The sequence below is a fragment of the Triticum aestivum genome, chromosome 5A (genome assembly GCF_018294505.1).
Source record: "Triticum aestivum cultivar Chinese Spring chromosome 5A, IWGSC CS RefSeq v2.1, whole genome shotgun sequence".
Lineage (NCBI taxonomy): Eukaryota > Viridiplantae > Streptophyta > Magnoliopsida > Poales > Poaceae > Triticum > Triticum aestivum.
In genome coordinates, this window is record NC_057806.1 from 512,440,093 (window position 1) to 512,463,312 (window position 23,220).

The following is a 23,220-nucleotide window of genomic DNA, read 5'->3' on the forward strand; positions in this document are numbered from 1 at the left end:
CGTCATAGTCGACCGAAGAACCTGGACTTCAGGCGCCTTCCCGCCCAGTTCCTTGTCCTTCCTCCTCCTCCCTCTCAGCGGTACTTCTTCTTCATTGTCCGGGAGCACAACAACGTCTCGTGGAACTGCAATAGACAAAGAAAGCCATAAGGATAACTGACGAACCGACCAGTTGGCCTAATGAATTCGAATCAGGCAGACTTACTGGCTTTGGAGGTGACGGTGTCGTCAGCTTCCTCGTCGGCTGGAGTCTTGTCAATATCCATATCAGTCGCAGTAGAGGTCGGGTTGTACAAGTTCATCATCCACTCGGTCAGAACAAGAAAACCGGTCGGAACAGGAAATCGGTCGGAACAAGAAAATACGAGAAGAACGTTTACCCAGAGGCAACAGGGACGTCCATCTTGATTCTAGGCAAGGTCTTCCGAGCCTTCGGAGGATTAATTTTGGGCTTCTTAGTGACCTTCTCAGTCAATTCTGGAGTCGAGGACCGGGCGCGCTTGTGAGATGGATCATTCGACGCCACAGCTTTGCCGCGCTTGCTCGCGGGATCATGGCGCAGCTTCGATCGATGTTCAGAACGAGGCGGTGAGTCGGCCACTTCCTCATCGTCCGACTCGTCGCTCTCGTCTTCATCATCGTCAGCAGGGAACTCCCACTCGCAGCTCTCCTCAGCACTGTCCTCGCCCTCTTGGTCTTGCTCCAGAGCTTGTTCACCATTGGGCATTGAATACATCTCTGTGTAGATCTGCAAAACAAGGGACCAATCATAAGTCAGTTGGATCAACAGTCAGTCGGAAAATACGTTCAAAAACTCAGTTATGATAACCAGACCTTGTCTGGCAGGTTGCTGTTGCTGAAAGGGTCGACTCTCCTAGCACCCCTGGGGTTGTCCTTGTTTCCAGTGATACCCATCAACCACTCTGCCACTGTTTTGGCCTCCACCTCCTCCGGATGAACCCGAGCAGTGTCGCCAGCCCCGAAGTACATCCACATGGAGTGGTCACGAGCTTGGAGAGGTTGGATCCACCGACTAAGGAGCACCTCGAGCAGGTCCATACCGGTGACACCTTGGTTGATCAGTTGGACTACTTTCTCGACTAGCATGCTTGTCTCCGCCTTCTCCGCAGCGGTCACTTTCAATGAAGATGGAGTTTGAACGCGGTCAAAAGAGAAAGGGGGGAGCCCGGTCGACTGGCCTGGGGTCGCGATATCCTGGCAGTAGAACCAGGTCGACTGCCAGCCCCTGGCCGACTCCGGAAGAGTAATCGGGGGAAAAGAACTCATCTTCCTCTTCTGAATGCCCAGACCCCCACACATCTGGATAACGTGGGTCTTCTCGTCGTTCGAGTTCTCTTTCTTCACAGTTTGGGATCGGATGGTAAAAATGTGCTTGAAAAGACCCCAGTGTGGTCGGCACCCCAGGAAATTCTCACACATGGAGACGAATGCAGCAAGATATGTGATGGTATTGGGAGTAAAATGGTGGAGTTGGGCACCAAAGAAATTCAGGAAACCTTGAAAGAAGGGGTGTGGTGGAAGCGAGAAGCCGCGGTCGACATGAGTGGCGAGCAGAACACACTCACCCGGTCGCGGCTGTGGCTCCGTTTCCCCCCTCGGCAGACGCGCAGACTTATGGATGATCAGCCCTAGCTCGGCCATATCATCCAAGTCCTCCTGCCGAAGCAAAGATCAGATCCAGTCTCCTTGGATCCAACCCGACGGCAGCCCCGAGCGCGATGAAGACCCCCGATTCATCTTCTTGTTCTTCGCCGCCCCCGTCGCCTTCTTCGCACGCTCTAGCGCCGCCGTTTTATCCTTCCCCATAGCGACGGAGTAGCAGCGTCGAGAGTGGTTGGGCTGGACGGAGTGGAGATGCGAGGGGAAGAAGAAGGGAAATAGACGCACACAGTGCAAATGCCTCGACCTCGCCGCTTTTAAAGGCCTGCTTCCGAGTGGCTGACGCGTGGGCCTGAGCGATCCTGTCAAATCCCCCCAACAGTCGCACACGGGATACGTGGCGAAAAAGGTGGCGCGGAAATCGAAACGTCCTATTTATCTACTCCACTTACCGCGGAGCGCTCCGCCTGGCGCGCTTCCACCAAAATTTTGAATCCCGTGAAATCTGGGATCCTCTACAACCGATCACGCCAAAGATTTCATGTCAAAGATGTCAGTCGACGGAAGTCATTGTATAAGTCAGACGACAATTTCTGAATCGATCAAGGCGACTGAAATGAAGCTGAAGTTCTAACAACTGGCCTCCACCGGGAGATGAAGACAAGGCAAAGCCAGAGTAGAAGCAAGGTCAACTCCATCCTTCTTTTTCACTCAAACCTCGATCCATTCGGGGGCTAATGATGAGGACACGAACCTGGGGTAGGGTAATAGGCCTGACCTATACGTCCTACCTAAGGTCCTTGTCCTAAGAACAAAGAAGTTCAAGAATCAGAAGAAGGGATCCAGCAAAGGTGTCGAGTGAAGTCCACTCGACCTACCATTCACTCGGAGACCTCTCTTTATCCAGGTCACTCGACCATGAAACCACTCAACATATAAGAAGACCTAAAGCCGCTCTACGCAGCAATGGTCGGGTATTTACTCATATATTTAATGATCATTTGTAGCACTTCAATACAGGCGTTACCTGTAACGCCACCTCTTTATGTACATTGAATCCTATGTAATGGAAGGGACCTGGGGTCCTGGCGCACTCTATATAAGCCACCCCCCTCCTCTGGGACAATGGTTCGCACCCCCTGTAACTCACACGCTCATAATCCAGTCGACCGCCTCAGGGCTCCGAGACGTAGGGCTATTACTTCCTCTGAGAAGGGCCTGAACTCATAAAACTTGCGTGTACAACTCCTCCATAGCTAGGATCTTGCCTCTACATTCCTACCCCTCATTCTACTGTCAGACTTAGAACCACGACAATCGGGTCAATGGTTTTACCATTAATGGCTGACAAGTGGGGCCGCATCGGAATTTTTTTTCGCTCGTTGTTGGAGTCGGGTTGTGCAAGGACGGGTGGGCCTTGGTTCAATGATTTAGTCTGCTATGCATGGGGGCATCTTTGACCTTGACCTACATGCATGCACGCCGCCAGAATTCAGTGCTGCTGGCCATGGCTTGGCACCGACGCGGACAGCTGTTGGCCACGCGCCGCCGCAGAGAACTATTGGGCATAGCTCCGCCGAAGACAGCTGCTAGCCATGCCGCCTCCGTGGACAGCTGCTGGCCACGCCACTGCCGCATTAACTCAGGGGAGCAGCTCGCTGGCCACGCCCGCGTATACCAGTCAAAGCGCCTCGCTTCGATGCATGGCCTCTTTTTCAGTGTGAAACCCTAAAGCAAGGGCATTACTGATGACGCGCCCCCACACACGCGCATACATGCAGGTCAAGGTCAAGGGCATGCATGCATACAGATCAACGCGCCTCATTTCATTGTAGCAACACGGCTATTTAAACCACCCCGCCCCATGGACCTCTTCTAACACACTCTTCCATCTGTAATGCCCTTCTCTTCTCTTCACCAAATTAGCCCGAGAAAGATCAAATCGAAGATACAATACTATGTGCCCACTTTCCGCCTGCCACCCACCGTGTTGCAGTGGTGTTACCCCGCTGACGTCTAGTGGAGACCACACTTCGCGTGTAGGCAATCTCGAGGTGGCGGGGTGCTAGGGAGCTGGCCGAGCAGTTCCTCTGTGCTAGCTTTGCCCACCTCCCAGCGGGCTCGCCGATCATGTTCCGCCTCGAGGAGATGCATCCCAACGCCAGCTCACCGCTGACTGCGCTCCTCGCTCACTTCAGTAATCGCTTCGACGCCTATTACCTCCTCGACAAGGTGTGTTGGTGTGTCTGTGAGTTCATTGCATTCACGACCTACAACATCTTCACCGGCATCGAGAGCATCTTCCCCGCCGAAGACCGCATGCACACTCTCCCCTATTATCTAGGCTAGGAGGAGCACGTGGAGTGAAGATGCCGACGGTGAAGGCCCAGGTGGAAAACGATGGTGAAGTTGTTGGTGAAGATGCAGAGTTCATGTTATGTTGCCCTAGCTAGCTATATAGTGTTAGCTATCTAGGGCTTTATTATCCCCCTTATATATAGTGTGCTTTGTTCGATCGTGTGTACTGCGTGAACTTTAATCTAGCTACCCTAATTATATTAATGTTGTGTGTTATATATACACGCATCTGATGAAACATCTTCACACCATGATAACACGCTGCTTACAATAAGGAATCCTGGTTGACAAGCCTCGCGTCAAAGGTAAAACTAAACTGGTAAGACCTCCTGATGTGCCGACAACCTGATAGGAGCCACGCGTATCTCGTCTCAAGCCACGATCGGATGAGCGCAACATACATCAACTGAGACACGAGTTGCCCCGGGGAAAGCCGCACACCACTCTATTTTGGACCAACACCATCAGCACTGGCCCACTTGTATTATGTGGAATTAAAATAATCCTCGGAGACATGACCCCCTATGCAAATTAGTTATTTATCAGTATTATTATGTTGGAAAAAATTTAAACCAAATTTGGGCCTTGCTGGAAGAGTTCTATCCTAAGCGATTGGTCACGGGGGGTCATAATACCCCACATGTGTTAGAAGCGCTCATCAAGGAACATAACACCAGTATGACAGAAACTAGGGCGGCAAGAGTGGAAGAAAACAACAAGCAAAAGGTCGAGCCTTTCATCCTTTACCAAATATATAGATGCATTAATTAAATAGAGAGATATTGTGATATCCCATAATATCCATGTCCCAACATGGACAATCTGCACTACACCTGCAACTAGCAACACAATAAGAGGGGCTGAGCAAAGCAGTAACATTGATAAACAACGTTAGTTGGGATGGTGGGGGTTATAGGTTGTTTTATAGCAATTTGCGAGGCTGACAAACAAGTGGTAGGTAGCGAGACATAGTGATATTATCGAGACAACTAGCAAGCAAAGATAATAGTGATATCCAAGGTAATGGTCATATTGCCTGAAATCCCGCTCGGAAGAAGATCAAGTCGGTGAACTAGATGAACACGTGTACTCAAACGAATCCTCGCACCCGCAACGTTACTGGGAACTATCGAGAAGAAGCACAACCGGAAAGAAGCAAACAACGTGGTAAACAACTATAACATAATCATGGCATGATGCATAACCAAGTATAATGCATGTTCGGTTTAATGATTCATGGCATGGCAAAGTGCACAAACAATCACTACACATTAAAGGAAGCTCAATATGCAACGAGTTGTATATTGATGAAACTCCACATTCAATTATTTAGTTCACTCCCGAACATGACAAGTTTAAATGTTTTTAATCATGAAAAGAGGTGAAGCATAATTAATCTACCTATCTAGGCAATTTTAAATGAGGCCGGAAACAACAAATAACAATTCCGGAAATCCCCATATGCAATTTCGAATTTGGTACTGTTCTAAGACATACTGTTGATAAACAGAAAATATAAGTGCACATGTTAATCTACACATTTTTTTACCCCATTTACATATAAAGTTTATTTAATTCGGAGCTACAATTATTTAGTTATGAAATAAACTATTTTAACAAGTCATCTATGCAAATTAATGCAAACAGCAATTTTAGACATTTTTATCATGGATGAAAGTTAGATATTACTAGTATACGCAAAATTCCAAGCAGTTTACATATATAGTTTGTTTTAATCCGATGCACGATTAATTGGTTATTAAATGCATGAACTTCGGGGTCCAATCTGTAAATATGCAGTTTTTCTGAATAATAGACAGATGCAGACGGGAAAAAACATATTCGGGCCAAATCTGGCTACAGGCTGAATAGGAGATGAGCGATTGATAGAAATATGGCGCTCGGGACGATGACAACAGACTGCGCCTGCTGGGCCAGGCCCAACAAACAAGGAGAGAGGGATCTCCATGGGCTCGGGCCCAGTCGTGGGAGGAGACCAGGCGGGGCAGGTGGCAGCAGGCCAAGGCCGCAGCGAGTCTATGCACCTAGCTACGCAAGATACGTCTTCAACTAGGATTTCTTGCGCCGCTGTCGTCGTCTGAGAAATTTAGATTCACTTGCCTTTAGCTGCCATCTTGGCACTGAGAGGGAGAGGTGACCTCATATTTTCAAGATCTTTATATTTTTCACCATCGTCTAGTGATCATCATAATTTTATGAGAATAAATTTTCACTCATTCTTTTACGATGCCATGGGGTTAGAGAGTTTTTTGTCCTCTCAAATCTGATTATTCAAATCTGATGAGTTTATATTGTTGTGTCAACCTTTTTTGTTGGTCTGGTTCTTTGTGGAGGTGAAATCTTTCATTGACAATATGGTGAAGATACAGTGATTCAACGGGCCACACTTCTAAGGGATCATCCCCAGCCCAAATACGTACATGGATCAAGGCTTTCCATCTCTTTGGATGGGTGACTCAAGACGTTTTTAAAAGCCATTATTGATAATGTTCATGTGGTGGAAGAGTGACAATATCATTGCTCCAGTCAAATTACAGCCTTTTTACCGAAGTTTTTGGAGTATTTCTTCGAGCAAAGATTGACGTCGTGAATAAGGTGTTTTCGAGAGATTTTATTATAATTTTTAATCATAAGAGTTACTTTGTAATTCAAATCAGTGTACCAAATCAGTGTACCTGTAATTGTTACCAGCATGAATAAAGTCTGTAATTGTTATGAGCATGAATAAAGTTACGGGTGTTTCTCATAGAGAAAAAAAGGCCGCGGCGAGTCTTGGCGCTGGACGTGGCCGACGCGGGCGAGGAAGGCGCGGTCAACGCCGTGGCCGGTTCGATCGGAGCAGGGGCCATGGCGCTACAGAATGCAGAGGGCGCGGCGCAGGCCATGGCGGCAAGATGGGACTTGGCGCGACAGAGCTCGACGCGGCGCGGCTGGAAGACGAACAGGACGGCGGTGAGTAGTGCTGGACTTGGTGAGGACGGCGGGGTCGAGGCATAGGCATTGGAGCTCCTGTGCGTTCGAGACAGAGAGAGATGAGCGACGGGGAAAAGGAAGGAAGGAAGAACGGGGCGCGGGTGGCTCGAGGTGCTCACCTGTGGGAGCCATATGCCGCAGGAGGAGGGCGTCGTGGTGCAGGTGGAGGAGCTCGGCAACCATGTCGTCATCCATGGCGGGACGTCGGCACTCCGTTCCTGCAGGGAGACGAGGTGAGAGAGAGAGGCAGGGAGGAAGAGAAGGGAAGAATGGAGGAGAGGGGCGCTGTGGTCTGTTGCTGCTGCTTGAGTGGCCGGCGGCCATCAGCGCGAGGCCCCGGGGTCGGGCACCGGCGGATCGAGGCGGAGGGCAGCTCGGGAACCTCGGGAGAGCTCCTCTCGCGCCCGAGGATGGAGGCGAGCCAGGGGGCTCTCGAGCGGCTGCTGGCTCGAATCGATGGATGGATGGATCGATGGGGGAGGTGGTTGGCTGCGGGTCGAGATCCCGATGAAGGAATGGAGAGAGTGGTGGCTGGGTCTGGAGGGAGAGGTGGAGGCTGGAGCTGAAAACAAGGGAGGTGGTCAGGTCGGTTGGGTGGAGTGGATGGATTGTATCGGGGAATCCCGTGGAAGAGGGTGGCGGCGGCGGGTGACGAACTTGGCTGAACCTGCATCAGTCGATTAGAAAAATGAATATATTATTCTAATACTGTGCTTATGAAGGTGAACTAGCTATATGTTATATTGTGTTGTTTTCACGTAGTTATCGTACTGTGATGTTAAAATATATATAAGTGCCTGTTATGAAATTGACAAACAGTTATTTGATATGAAATATGAATTTGCTTAATACTGGAATTATTAATGGTAAACTAATAAACCTTTTAAATGGATCATGGAACTTTACAAACGGTTCTAGCAATAAAAGTGTGTGTGTGATGTATAGCCTAATGTCATACAATTTTCTTCATCGAATCATGTGTGATATACTTGAACAGCGCAAACGATTGACGGAGACAGAGCGTATGTGACCGTTACACCTATCACAAACAAGGCTATACAGAAAACTGTGTGTGATGTAGATATGAACGAAAATGTTTGTTTGAGATTCATTGTGTAGGATATGCATACGAATAGAAACCTTTGTCTGGGATTCACTGTGTGGAATGTACATATGAACGGAAACATTTGTCTGGAATTCACTGTGTGGGATGTACATATGAACCGAGACGTTTGTCTGGGATTCACTGTGTGAGATGTACATACGAACGGAGACGTTTGTCTGGGATTCTCTGTGTGGGATGTACATACGAATGGAAATGATTGGGCATGTATAATTGTATGTGATGACTCGCCCAATCGCACACGAGCTCATTTTGCCTAGCGTGTGTGACTGAAGGACCTATCCTCGACGGTTTCTAGGATGTGGAAAGGACCCACCTATCGCACACATAGGCAAGGCAACGGTTTAAAACTTCATCGCGGACAAAAGTTAAAAATTGTTTGTATAGCAGCTCGTTGTACCAGTGGTACAAGGTGTGAATGTTCGACCCTCAGCCTGGTGCTCCCCTCCCGACTTATATAGTGTGGCGAGGAGAGGGTACATAATGGGATGGATTAATGCAATTCGTGGCCTTAAGTGCGGGTGACTGTTTCCTGACAATTACTGTTGGTAACTTCTGTATTTAACTACATTACTCAACCGTTGGGTAATTGTTGCCTTTAAGCTCATCATGGTCGGGAGGTATCCTAGGTAGCTGTCGACTACTGGTCTAGGTGACTGCTTCCATCATCTTCTTTGACCGGTTGTCGAGTCTTGCCTATCAAGCAGCTCATGATCCGACTATATGGACTTAGTCCTCTTCGAGCCCCCCCCCCCTCCTGTTTCCGTGATGGGTTCACGATGTTGTCTCCTGGCCCATAATCTTCTGGGTTGTATCTTTGATGGGCTATGGTCTTCTGGTGGGCCATTTGTATACTTGGGCCTACCCCATATTTATAACCCCGACACATATCTTCAAGTACGCTACGAAGACTACTGGTCGCATGGGAAGATATGTGGTTACAATGACACAAGAGCGCGGTCAGCGTTCCCCCGTACCTCCATGCGAAAGGCTTGCTGGTGGTGGAGATGATACCGTGTGGCTTGCACTCATACCTCAAGATAACCCGCGACCGGCTGACCGCTAGGGGGAGGCGCGATGTGTCCACCAAGTCAGCGAACTCCTTTTGCCACGGGACTAAAGGAGACCATTCTTCCACCTAGGCAGGTAGGATCGAAGGAGAGTGTGCGCCGCATGGAGCACATTTGATGGGGAAGGGCCATCAAGATCCGGTCGACGGTGTGGCTGACGACGTCTGCCCACGGAGGGCTGGCCTCCCGTCATCGTTAGCCCCTAAGATTGGGATATGCCAATCATGATGTGCCGTGAGAGTGCCCGAATTGGCTGGAGAGTGTTCTCCCAACGCCATCAGTGAAGATGGTGATGGAACTGTCAAAGAAACGAAAGAAACTGGGGCCTTAGCCCCCTACTTGGCACGCCAGGTGTCGACGTGCGATCGTCGATGTCAGGATCAGGGAGACCCCCTTTTAGTTGTTTGGCCAGAGGCTAAAACACTCACATGTTTCCCAAGCTTCCTATGAACTATGACACAAGCTGTTACCCAGGTTCAGACCACCCGTAGGTAATACCCTACTCCTGCCTTTTGTGTGTTGACGAGAAGATGAACTACAAGGTTGAGCTGAAAGCTCACTACCAGTCTGGGTAGTGCTCGGGGAGGGGGGGTGTCTGCTGTCCCGAGCACCCTTCTCTTTCTTCTTTCTGGTTCTTCTCTAAAAGCTAACTCGCCGGTTCTTTGGATTCAGCCCTTCTAATAGCTGTGATCCTCCCCTTATATAGAGTTCGGGGGTCCCGCAATCATCCTCTTAAGTACAAGATACAAATAGCAATTTGGTATCCCTGCCCCATGTACTTGCTTGGGGCTTGTGAGGATACGCAAGCAAATGGTCGCCTAAATCCTGTGTATTTTTAGTTGAGAAATGTATTGGTTATGGTTGTCTCTCTAGGCTCCACACGTCAGCGTCTAGTACTCAGCAGACAAATGCAGTGTCATTAAAGCCTTAGTCAAAAGGTGGCTCTTTTTGGTCTTGTCGATCTGATTAGTTGCCACCCCTATCGCACGGGAAGTCACATACTGCCCTGTAAAGCGATCATTCTCCAAAGACATGCCTGCGGCGGGCTATGGTTAACAGCTTGCAGGCCCGTCTCCAGGAATTTGGGGCCCCAGTGCAAAATGTAACACGGGGCCCAAAGGTTTGCAGAAAATTGTATAACTAATATAACTAGACATATTTTCACTTAATAATATAGCTTTGAATATGTGTTATTTCGTATAATATTTATCACATAGTAATGCGAAAGAGTAAACGTATATTCTACCGAAAAGCATCATCTGTCTAGTATTTCTTAAACAAAATCTTTAAATCTGTCGAGTCTATTCTCGTAAAAGAAAAAATCGATTGAGTCTTTTTTGCAATGAAATATGCTAGTAGTATAGTAGAAAAGCACACACCAAAGAATGGTACTAGAATTAAAAATTAGATTGCGGGTAATGTCTCGAGCCTATTAATTTTGATTAAAATGAAGTACAGGCCTAGTGGAGTAGCACTGCTCTATTTGTAGGGATTGCATTCGGTACGATATGAAAACATCAAAAAAACCAGAATTGTATCAAAAAATATATAACCCTAACTAGTTTCTCGTCCGCATATTTTGAATCCGGGCTTATGGATTACGACTTACTCCCTCCGTTCTAAATTACTCGTCGCAGAAATAGATGTATCTAGAACTAAAATACATCTAGATACATCCATACCTGCGACAAGTAATTCAGAACGGGAGGGAGTACCTCGGAATATATTCTAGGATGACCAGATGAGACTGCTGCAGCAGGGAAATAGGTGCCCACGGTCGGCCGTACAGCGGACGCGCGGTGGCCGTCCGCCATCTATCGGCGGCTCGTCCCTTCGTAGAAGCAGGTAGACGGCGCCTCCCTATTTCTCGTTGGTGAAGTTGTTGTTTTTTTTTCGGAGAGACAAAACTATCTATTTGATCTCGTGCATCCGGCTGGGGGCATGTTTGCTGCGACTAGTGGAGAACGATGATATTGACTATGGGCCTCACCCGTAAAAAAAGACTATGGGCCTCACCCATAACGATGAGACTGCGATTTGCTGTATTCGGCTGCAGTTTTCTTGCGGTAGGATCAGGCGAGCCAGCTAAAAAAGTCAAACATGCAGCGCATGAACCGGATCGTATTATGGTTTTTTTCTCCGATCGGGGCCCCTACGATTTGCGGGGCCCTGTGCAATCGCACCGCTCGCACACCCTCCTCGACGGGCCTGACAGCTTGCTGGCAGTGGCGGAGACAGGGGGACCAGCATGGGCCCTGGCCCCCCTAATGTCACTGGTTTAGGCCTGATACTAGTGTAAACATTGACTTTTTTGCTGTTAAAACAGTGCATTTTAATGATCCGGCCCTTTCAAACAAGGTTTAGCAACGTTTGGCCCTCCCAATTTGATTTTCCTGGCTCCGCCACTGCTTGCTGGGCATTTAATACCTGGTTGGCCACATCCTGAGTCAGCATTAAATGAACCATGGGCAAATTAGCTTTGTCTGTTTCAGCCTCAGGTAATTGTGTATCGAGGTTTTGGTCCTGCTCAAGAACCTGGTGGTGCTCGGCAACACATCAGGGCATCTCTAGTGGGGGCGCTAGGATTTATTTCCGGTTGATTAATTCTCCGTGTTTGATCTGGCATCGATGCCAATTAGTGCAGCGAGTGCTTGTCTTCTTTTTGTCATGCTCGAATCATCAACTCCATCCTTGCTGATGATTATAATTTGTTTGATTGGCCATGTGGCTCATGGCAGAACCAAACTTCTTCAACGTACACCACAAATTAACTTGTTCAATTGTGGAAATGTTTTTGGGAGGCACATTTGAGAGTTCCTTTGATACAAAGGAATTCCATAGGATTTGAATTCTTAGGATTTTTTTTCCTGCATTGGCCATTTGATTCATAGGATTTTGTTTCCTACAATGGTCGTTTGATTCACAGGATTTAAATCCTTAGGAATTTTTTCATATTTTCAATACACTCAGGGTCTGTTTGATTCAAAGGATTTTCATAGGATCTTTGAAGGATTAGAATCCTTAGGAATTTTTCCTACGTTGGTCGTTTGATTTGTAGGATTGAATCATGTAGAATATTTTTCTAAGGATTCATTTGTACTACGTTTCACATCTAACATGCACTCCAACCTCTTGAAAGAAATCCTTTGTTTTTCATGTGACACAATCAAACAAACTCAAATCCTATAGGGATCCAATGAACATGCCATTCCAATCCTACTTTTTTCCTATTCCCGTGTTTCTGCAATCCTATGAATCAAAGAGGCCCTCAAACCTGTTTGTTAGATTCCTTTGTTTCTCCTGTGCTATTAAACACTCATCCAAATCCTATAGGGTGCAAGAGGGCATGACACTCTATTCCTGCGCTTTTCTATTTCTGCATTTTGAGAATCCTATGAATCAAAGAGGCCCTGAGTGTACACCGGTGAGTTTTCCAGTACAGCGACACACTTCAAGGACGCACTGTAATTTTGTCAGTGATCAACGAGACATCTTTTCGAGACGAAAACTGAAGTACCGAGTAAGAAGCTACAACTAAGCAGGGAGCTGGAGTTCTTGAATGAAAACATTAGATACACGCTACACAGATTGACAAAATGTTCCAATGTATGAACAGGCATTCCTCAATTCCAGTCAGCTGGACTTCACACTTCACCGAAGCTTGTTGGAGCGAGAATCTGAAAAGAACAAACCAATATATGCATGTACAATTAGGAAATGGCAGCTGAAAAGAACTACAGGCACTTTTACAGACAAGAACAGTGACATTGTACCTTGGACAACTGCAGCAGAAATCAAGAAAGTGTAGCCCACAAAGCGTCAAAGAGTCATGGCCAACATTATCTGTAAAATATACGATGCCTTCGAAGAGACCAGCACATTTCGAACCGCCGGCAAATCTCTAACAACTTTGTCCACTAGGGATTTGATTTTGACAGATGCCATAGCTACTAAAGCGTCAATCCCCTCCTCACATTGTTCGTAGACAATGAAGACAATGAACAAGGATGCCAGCGCTACATTTGGCAGGGAAGGAAATCAGATGATTAAACTGATAGCATGATAATAAAATAGAACAATGTAAGAAGCGGCAAAAGATAAACCTTACCAAGACCAATCAGCGTTCTAAACTGGAAGTGCAACATTACTTTGACACAGAACAAGGAAGCAACAGCCTGTCATATAAGAAAGGAACTTTGGATCAATCGTCTGTAACATGAATTGCCTGCAATTGTACCGCTCTTGCAACCATGCTTGAGTTTTTCGAGTAAAAGCTAGGTGGATTTTGTCGATGTGGCGGGTTGAATTATTCTCCATTTGAGATGGAACAAATGATTAATTCTACCACTCAGTTAACCATGTAAACATGATGGAAGAAATAAGGGGCCGACTCTTTATATGCCACAGAACAACTCCATGCACTCTTTAAAAGATCATGATGACATTTGGGACTATGTCAACCTCACAATGAGGAAATACAGAGTTATTCGGTGGCATAATTGGGATTTCTCAACAAATAACATACTGTGCGACATATACAAGCAAGATATTCTGTGTCAATAATTATTTATATATCTCAACAGCAACCAAGGTGCATTAAGTAAACCATAGAGCATAACAGCTTAACGTGACTGTAGGAAAATAATCCAGGACAATAAAATTGTGCGGTTAACAGGAATTTTCGCCGACCACTGTTAATAATCACACAGCCATACCAAATTCAAATGCCAGGCATGTGATGTCATCAAGGAGCCCAAACTTACCACCCAGAGCTTCGAGAAACAAGATAATTGTACAAAACTACTGGGAAATAAGATACTACTCCCTCCGTCCCAAAATAAGTGTCTCTAGCTAGTACAAAGTTGAGACACTTATTTTGGGACGGAGGGAGTACCACATTGGGCACATTAATAAAGAAATCTTCTAGGACAGTGTTCTCAACTGGCTGCATACAAACCTTTAAGAAGGTACCCCAGTCATCACCTTCTGCTAGAACCCTCAGTTTATGAATACCTCCATTCCATAGAGAAGCCATGCACATGATTGGATTCCTCAATGTTGAGTCTGATACTTCAAAACAATCAGGAGTTACCTTCTCTACTGTAAAACCATACCTGGAATAGGAGTTCAATACTTGAGTGTAATATACTAAAACGTATGATGTACAAATGTGTGGAAAACGGAAAACCCACATGCAGATTAATCTATTACTCCATTCCTCAAGCATATCCACATAAACAGTTTCAGAATTTCATCAAATTGTAATTTACCAAAAATAACTGAATCACAGAATATAAACCAATATACATACACTTTTGAAGGTAGGACACCATGGATGTAAAGAGCCAGGGAGATCACTAGAAGAATTTTGGCAGACGAGGAGACAAACGTTCTGTCTGAAAGAAAGAACCAGTAGAACAGCAGAAACAGTAGTGTGATATATGAGAAGGTTTTCTTTTCATCCCTCCAAAGGAGAATATCAGCAGCTGCAGTAGAATGGTAGCAAGTCAACAAACACAAAAAAGATGGATTTATCATTGATTAACTGATGGGTAAGCAACAACAAAAACATTTAGAGAAAACTAATATCTTTATCTGATTTTTTTAGGTTTCCAGAGATGTAGTTCATTCCATTCAGTAGAAGCGCAGAACAAGATTGATACTGAAAAAGAGTCTATCTTACCTACTCCACTCCCAAGCAGCTTATCTGCTTTCGATGATCCACAAGAACCTTGTTTCCTATATATACCCAAATTATCTTGTAGTTCCGAAACTGACGCAGCAGTTCTCATGATTCCATCCTGCAAACATATTAACCATTAATAAACAGACTAAACATTACACTGGATGTCCACACTTGAGTTGTCAGAGAAAAGAAGTGCTGCAGCAATACTTCTGAAGAAGGAAAATGCATAATTGAGAAACAAGGACATACATAATTGACAACACTACGAGGTTTGGAAGCTAGCTCACCTCCAATGATACAGTTGGGGCATACCCAAGTTGCCTTCTAGCTTTGGAAATGTTAAAGGTTCTTGTGTGCGACAAGAAGTATACTGCATCAGGATAGAGAGGTGGAGTCGATGACATTTGCAAGCCCAATCTGTGATGGATCATATTGGAGAACTGGGCAGCAATCAATAACATCTTGGCAGGAAGATTAACTCTGGGCCTAAAAATGGAACCACAGGGGCTGCACATGTTAGTCTATTGAATAGACTTCAGTGTATTTGTATATGTGTGCAAGAAAGAGACCTTTGGCAGCCCATGGCTTCCATCATGCAGGACACAAACTCCCATGTTTCGATAGGTTCACCATTAGTAACAAAAAAAGGCTGCAAAATTCAAATGATTAGATCACACAGCAAAGTAAATGATCCAAATCTAGCATTTAAATCACTAGAAGTGTACCTTTCCAGCAACAGAAGCAGCATTGGAACATAAAGCTTGTTCAGCGCAAATGTTGGCATGTGCCACATTTTCCACATACGTAAAGTCACACTTGCTACCTCCACTACCTATTACAAACTGAACAGCACTGTGTAAGAAAGATAATACTTCATAGCCTGCAAAGGCTTCTCAACACCATTCAGAAAATGAAGAAGCAAGACTTTGTAAGCTGAAAGGAGATGAACGCTTGAATGAACATACATACACATTAGTTCAGTCAAAAAGAAAGTGCATGAGAAACTAGGTTCACTCATTTCAATATGGACTACATGCTTATGTATATAGACATATTTTAGAGTGTAGATTCACTCATTTTGCTCCGTATATAGTCCGTATTGGAATATCTAAAATGGCTTATATTTAGGAACGGAGGGAGTACCTCCATATTACTTCAGTCAAAAAGAAAGTGCATGAAAAACTAGGTTCACTCATTTCAATATGGACTACATGTGTATGTATATAGACATGAGCAGTTTTAACATGGTCCCTCTTACCCCCTCTTTTCACATGAGGTAAGAGTATAAAATAGATCTTAGCCGTTGATCTCATCAATGAGTGGCTTGATTGACTCTTACCTTCTTACCTCACATGTAAAAAAAGGAGGTAAGAGGGACCATGTTAAAATTTGCCATATAGACATATTTTAGGGTGTAGATTCACTCATTTTGCTCCATATATAGTCCGTATTGGAATCTCTAAAAATGGCTTATATTTAGGAACGGAGGGGGTACATCCATATTACTTCAGTCAAAAAGAACGTGCATGAAAAACTAGGTTCCATTTCCAATGACGAATTATTTTAACTGTAGATGTCATCTGATTTGCTATGGACTGTAACTCTATAGGGTTAGAACCGACTGGCTTGCAGCTACATTATTCTAAATTGCAAGCATGAGTTGCAGATCTGGTAGAACTACTGACCACCAAATCAGAGATATAATAGTTGAGCATCAGCCACGCATAGGTTCTCTGACAACTTCTATTTTTACCACGCAAGTGCAACCAGAATTCTACATGTCAAAATAAGGCTGGTCTACAGCAAAGGCTTCCATAATTCACCACATTACATCAGACTCCACGCTACATAACCAGCATTGCATCTATGCACCCTTAAATACATTACTAGTCACATCAACATGAAAATACACTCTTAAGAGTCTAAGCTCTTAGGAAGTAAAACAGGAACGAGCAAAAGGCAGCTTCGAATACCTTGCCCAAGGGAGACCTTGCATATCCAGCAACGAACCTCACCAGACTGGAATCGCCTGGCCCGAACAGATTGCTGGGCCGCAGCACGCACGTCCGCATCCCGTCGTTCCCATCCGCGCTCAGAACCATCATCTCGACCTGCGCCCTGAGCTCGCTGACCGCGCTCCCGAACTGCATCCACAGCCAAAAGCAGAGCAGCGATCACTCCACCACCGAAACAAAAATCCTGAAGCCAGGGCAGAAGCAGGCAGCAGGCGGCGCGGCGCCGAGATCAGATCGCGAAGAGGAGAGCCCGCACGAGGCACCTTGTCGGGGTACGGCACCGAGTCCTCGTCGGCGTCAACCACATCGAGCGCGGCGGCGGCGACGGCGTCGGCGGAGCCGGTGTAGACGACCCTGCGCACGCCGCTGGCGCGGCAGGCGGCGAGGAGGCGCCTGGTGCCCTCGGCCGCGACGCGGTGGAGCGAGAGGAAGGACCCGTCGCCGGCGGCGTCGGCGGCGGAGGTGGGGTCCACGTGGAAGACGGCCGCGACGCCGGCGAGGGCGGGGCCGAGCGCCGCCGCGGGGTCGGAGAGGTCGACGGTGACGTGGGCGAGGGGCGCGTTCGGCGAGGCGGCGCACGGGGAGGGGTCGAGCACGGCGACGGCGGACCAGCGGCGGGAGGCGGCGAGCGTGGCGGCGAGGTGGCGGCCGAGGAGCGTGGAGCGGCCGAAGGTGACGGCGCAGGTCGGCCTGAGCGGGGCCAGCGACGACGGGCTCGCCGGGCCAGGCTCCGCGGTCGCCATCGGGGCGGGGCGGGGCGGGGTGGGGTGGGGAGGGGAGTGGGGGAATGGTGGGGCGGAGCACGCGAGCGAGCGAGGGGACAAGGGAAATGAGACGAGGGGTTTTGTTTTCCTCCCTTTTTCTCCGCTGCTTTTTTTTAGTGAACTACCATAAATACCCGTGCGTTGCAACGGGATAAAAAAGGTGTCTTTTAATTTTAAGAAAATACGCATTTCAAAATCCAACCACTTGCATCATTAAAAAAAATATTTTGATTCTATTTTATAATTTATTAATTATTTTAGCTATTGTTGCCTTATTTTCGTGATAGTTGGGCGAGCACAGGTTCTGAAAGGCCCAGGTCGAGCAACATGCACGACATGATGATCTCTTCGTTGGGACAAACCTCCCTACAATACCAACATCTTATGGTCTACGCGTTTATCCTCTCGAAAATATGCTTTATGGTCTACGGATTTAATTTTAAAAATAGAAGGATTTTTTCGCGGAGCAAAATTTTTTTTGAATGGATGAATTTTATTTGATATTGCGTGATTATGTCACACAGAGCTGCGGGAGAGATGATAAAATGGAGTGGAGTGCTCCCCCCCCCCTCCCAGCCAGCGTGAGAAAGATGCTCTATTGTCTCATTCTCTCTACTCTTCCCTCCGTCTCCCGGTATCCCCTCTGTATCTCAGCAATGACATCGGTGACATCCAGAGTTGAGGAATATCTTAGTTGTCAGCAAGCCCTAGTGTGCTCCAATTACCTTCTCTGTTAAGAAATATTTAATTCTAATATTTCACTCACTTTTAATTATTGTATATGATAATGTATTCATAAGATGTGTTAGGCATGAACATTAAACTATGATAGTACGACAAATAACAGCAAGTAAATATAATTGGTGCTCATTCCGTATTCTTTTTTTTTTTGCAATCGATAGTACACATAGCAACATTCAACGGCTTCCGATAGGTGTAACCATTAAAAAAAGACAAATAGACCAAAAACCCTTACCTAGAGAGCCTCCTTATCCACATAGCAGATCCAGCAGCGGTGCAACCATTAAAACAAGCGAATAGACCAAAATTCCTGAGACAGCTCCCTTATGTACAGCAACGCTGCTCATTATCAACCCACCACCGCCAGCCCAATGGTAGTGATGCTAATTATTTAGCATGAGGTTGTGTGTTCGATTCTTTGCACCAGCACTATTTTTGCTTCGATGTGTCTTAAATGAGCCAGGATAGGTGGGTGGCGCACGAGCTCGGCCCAGGTGGCGCATTGGGCCAGGATAAGTGCGTGACGCACGAGCTCGGCCCAGACGGTGCAAATTCGAGCGATATGTAAAACGTATCAGGTCGGACGAGCTATTAGTACCACCTCGTTTATAACGATTTTGTCTATACAAATCGTAAAAGCCTAGTACGACTGGACGGAAGCGTATTGTGACGGTGAATCTATGGAGTCAATCCGTGCTTTATTATTAGGGAGAGATTTCAGCCGCGGTTTCGAGTGCTGTTGCGGTTAATGTCGATCCGTATTATGATCAAACTCGTGCAGGAAGGATGAAATATCTGTTGTCGCCCATACAGATGATACAGAACGTGCACACCACAACGATCCGCATCACACTCGCATGGTCGCGCCGATGCTTTCTATTTCGGTGGTGCATCGCACTCATCGTCATCGGGCATGATTGATTGATGACTGAGCACCGCTTTCCAAAGTGCGACGTACAACCCAAGTCTGGCATTTAACGCTCGAGTGAGTGATTTAAGTCTGGCATTTAACGTAGTCGACACGTTGGGTTTGTTTGGAATGCAGCCGGGGCGCCCTATTGAAATTTTGGTGTTTTTTTAATCCAGTACAGACGCAAGCGCTCATATAAATTCAGAATAAATGCGAGCACTAGGACTTGAACCCTGGTGGGTTGGGAATATCACTGTCCATCTAACCATCCCAACCACAAGTTGGTTCACTCGAAATTTTTGATGTTGACTGGTAGCATCCACGCTAATTTTTGGATCACTCAGTTCAATTTTCAAAGCATCTCCAATAGCTTTTAATAAATCTTCCTACAAGCATCTACGACCGGGCATCCAACCCCGCCTCAAACGACTGGACTGACCGGCACTTCTCATATCTAGCTTAAATAGGGGGAGGCTTGAACGCATCCGCCGCAACGGGGCGATGGCCAAGTCCCACACGAAATCACCCGAAAACCCAAAAGTCTGATGGGTGTTGATACGTCTCCAACGTATCTATAATTTTTGATTGTTCCATGCTATTATATTACCCGTTTTGGATGTTTATGGGTTTTATTATACACTTTTATATTATTTTTGAGACTAACCTATTAACCGGAGGCCCAGTCCCAAATTGTTATTTTCTTGCCTATTTCAGTGTTTCGAAGAAAAGGAATATCAAACGGAGTCCAAACGGAATGAAATCTTCGGTGGAGTTATTTTTAGAACGGGAATAATCCAGGAGGCTTGGAGTAGACGTCAGAAAAGCTTCGAGGTGGTCACGAGGCAGGGAGGCGCGCCTACCACCCCTGGGCGCCCCCCACCCTCGTGGGCCCTCGTGGCTCCCCTGACCGACTTCTTTCGCCTATATATGTCCATATACCCTAAAAACATCGAGGAACAGAATAGATCGGGAGTCCCGAGCCTCTGTAGCCACCGAAAACCAACCTAGACCCGTTCCGGCACCCTGCCGGAGGGGGGAATCCCTCTTTGGTGGCCATTTTCATCATCCCGGCGCTCTTCATGACGAGGAGGGAGTAGTTCACCCTCGGGGCTGAGGATATGTACCAGTAGCTATGTGTTTGATCTCTCTCTCTCATGTTCTTGAGGTGGTACAATCTTGATGTATCGCGAGCTTTGCTATTATAATTGGATCTTATGATGTTTCTCCCCCTCTACTTTCTTGTAATGGATTGAGTTTTCCCTTTGAAGTTATCTTGTCGGATTGAGTCTTTAATGATTTGAGAACACTTGATGTATGTCTTGCATGTGCTTATCTGTGGTGACAATGGGATATCACGTGATCCACTTGATGTATGTTTTGGTGATCAACTTGCGGGTTCCGCCCATGAACCTATGCATAGGGGTTGGCACACGTTTTCGTCGTGATTCTGCGGTAGAAACTTTGGGGCACTCTTTGAGGTTCTATGTGTTGGTTGAATATATGAATCTGAGATTGTGTGATGCATATCGTATAATCATACCCACGGATACTTGAGGTGACATTGGAGTATCTATGTGACATTAGGGTTTTGGTTGATTTGTATCTTAAGGTGTTATTCTAGTACGAACTCTATGTTAGATCGAACGGAAAGAATAGCTTCATGTTATTTTACTACGGACTCTTGAATAGATCGATTAGAAAGGATAACTTTGAGGTGGTTTCATACCCTACCATAATCTTTTCGTTTGTTCTCCGCTATTAGTGACTTTGGAGTGACTCTTTGTTGCATGTTGGGGGATATTTATATGATCCAATTATGTTATTATTGTTGAGAGAATTTGCACTAGTGAAAGTATGAACCCTAGGCCTTGTTTCAACATATTGCAATACTGTTTGTGCTCACTTTTATCATTAGTTACCTTACTGTTTTTACATTTTTAGATTATAAAAACCTATATCTACTATCCATATTGCACTTGTATCACCATCTCTTCGCTGAACTAGTGCACCTATACAATTTACCATTGTATTGGGTGTGTTGGGGACACAAGAGACTCTTTGTTATTTGGTTGCAGGGTTGTTTGAGAGAGACCATCTTCATCCTAAACCTCCCACGAATTGATAAACCTTAGATCATCCACTTGAGGGAAATTTGCTACTGTCCTACAAACCTCTGCACTTGGAGACTAACAAAGTCTACAAGAAGAAGGTTGTGTAGTAGACATCAAGCTCTTTTCTGGCGTCGTTGCCGGGGAGGTTAGCGCTTGAAGGTATATCTTTAGATCTTGCAATCGAATATTTTTGTTTCTTGTTTTAGCACTAGTTTAGTTTATAAAAGAAAACTACAAAAAATGGAATTGAGTTTGCCTCATACACTTCATCTTTTTAATATCTTTCGTGAGAATGATGGAAAGGAAAATTGTGCTCAAGTGCTAGAAGAAGAAGTCTATAAAATGTTTGGCATTAAATCTTTGAATGATGAGCATGATTGCAATGTTGTTAGTATGAACTCCTTGAATATCCATAGTACTAATGATGATTGCACTAGTCATGATGAAAATGTCTCTTATAAGCATGTCAACTTTATGAAGTGCATAGAGTTTGCAAGTACACACCAAATAGGGAAGATATATTTTGCAAGAGGCATAAGTATTTAGAAACTAAATGGTTATAAGAAAGGCTAGATGTTTGTGCTGAAAATTTAAAATCTCTTCACCATACTTGTGAACTTTGTAACGAACATGGTCATTTAAATCTCAAATGCAAATTGTTTCATGATCGTATCGTGTCCAAAAATTGTGATGATTTGATTTCCCTTGCACATCATAATGAACTTAATTTGCTTTTGGATTATGAAGAAATGAAACGTATAACTAAGAATATTCCAGAATATAACCTTGAGAAATTCCTTGATATTGATCTAGAAGAAATTTTTATGTATTGTGCGGTGAATTGCATTGAAAATCCTTATATTGCCAATTACATAAAGAAAAAACAAATAGAGGATAAAGAGAATACTAATGAAAGGGAAGAGGCTTCCCAATATCCTCCTATTATTTCTTATGATGAGTTAGGTAACGAGGAGGAGCCTTCTATTCAACCAATCTCATCAATAAGGAGCTCCAAAAAGAGGATCGAATCCACACATAATGTGAAGAAGAAAAAGAAAAGATGGAGAAGTAAAGGTAAAAATGTATCCCTCCCAAATGATGTTGCTCCTACTACTCATTGTGATGATGATAATTGTTATACTATTGGTGCTATTCATACTTTTAATGATGAGAATGATTATGCTTATGATATGAAAAGGCCCAAGCTTGGGGATGCTATGTTTGATGAGAATGACATGTTTGAGAATATATTTGCTGCAATTAATGTTTGTCCCAAGTTTGGGGATGTTATGTTTAATGAAGATGATATTTTTAGCCTCCCAAGTTTTGATATGCAAATTTGTTATGATGAATAGTATGTCCCCTACTTATGATGATTATATTAATGGAAGTGGGTTTGGAAGAGTGTCAACTTTAGGAAATAATGATCCCACTATTTTGGAGGGTGTTGAATCTTATTGCGATAATTATGAAAGTGGATGTGGAGAGGTCATGACTTTATTTAGTAATGATTCCACTATCTTGGAAAAGGTTTCAATCGATTATGATGAGAACAAAGTTGCTACTTATGATAATTATTGTGATGATACGTATGCTATAAAAAGTAGTGATGATTATATTAAAACTTATCATGATTAACTCTTTTTCTTAACATTACTCTTTTAATGTGGAAACAATTCATACTATTCGAGTTTCTTATGATACTCCCACTATTTCGAATGAGAAGAATTTCGCTTATGTGGAGAGTAATAAAATTTCTATGCTTGTAGATCATGAAAAGAATGCTTTATGTGATGGTTATATTGTTGAATTCATTCATGATGCTACT

At 45.1% G+C, this 23,220-nt stretch overlaps 1 protein-coding gene across 1 annotated transcript; it reads right to left on the reverse strand.

The window, feature by feature from the left end:
* Window positions 1-12,562: 12,562 nt before the first annotated feature.
* Window positions 12,563-17,637, reverse strand: LOC123104417 (3beta-hydroxysteroid-dehydrogenase/decarboxylase). Its single transcript, XM_044526261.1, has 11 exons — window positions 17,130-17,637; window positions 16,825-16,995; window positions 15,577-15,693; window positions 15,421-15,500; window positions 15,139-15,337; window positions 14,849-14,966; window positions 14,477-14,651; window positions 14,123-14,279; window positions 13,274-13,340; window positions 12,939-13,181; window positions 12,563-12,842 (listed from the first exon to the last, which is right to left on the reverse strand). Exons 1-10 carry the CDS (start codon window positions 17,607-17,609, stop codon window positions 12,985-12,987), a joined length of 1,761 nt encoding a protein of 586 aa, XP_044382196.1. The 5' UTR covers window positions 17,610-17,637; the 3' UTR covers window positions 12,563-12,842; window positions 12,939-12,984.
* Between the last annotated feature and the right edge of the window lie 5,583 nt (window positions 17,638-23,220).

Coding starts and splice junctions, on each gene's coding strand:
- LOC123104417 (XM_044526261.1), bottom strand. CDS start 17,609: ATGGCGACCGCGGAGCCTGGCCCGGCGAGCCCGTCGTCGCTGGCCCCG. Junction 15,501..15,576: donor CTGCTTCTGTTGCTGGAAAG/GTACACTTCTAG, acceptor TGAATTTTGCAG/CCTTTTTTTGTTACTAATGG. Junction 14,280..14,476: donor GGTGTCCTACCTTCAAAAGT/GTATGTATATTG, acceptor CTCCTATTCCAG/GTATGGTTTTACAGTAGAGA.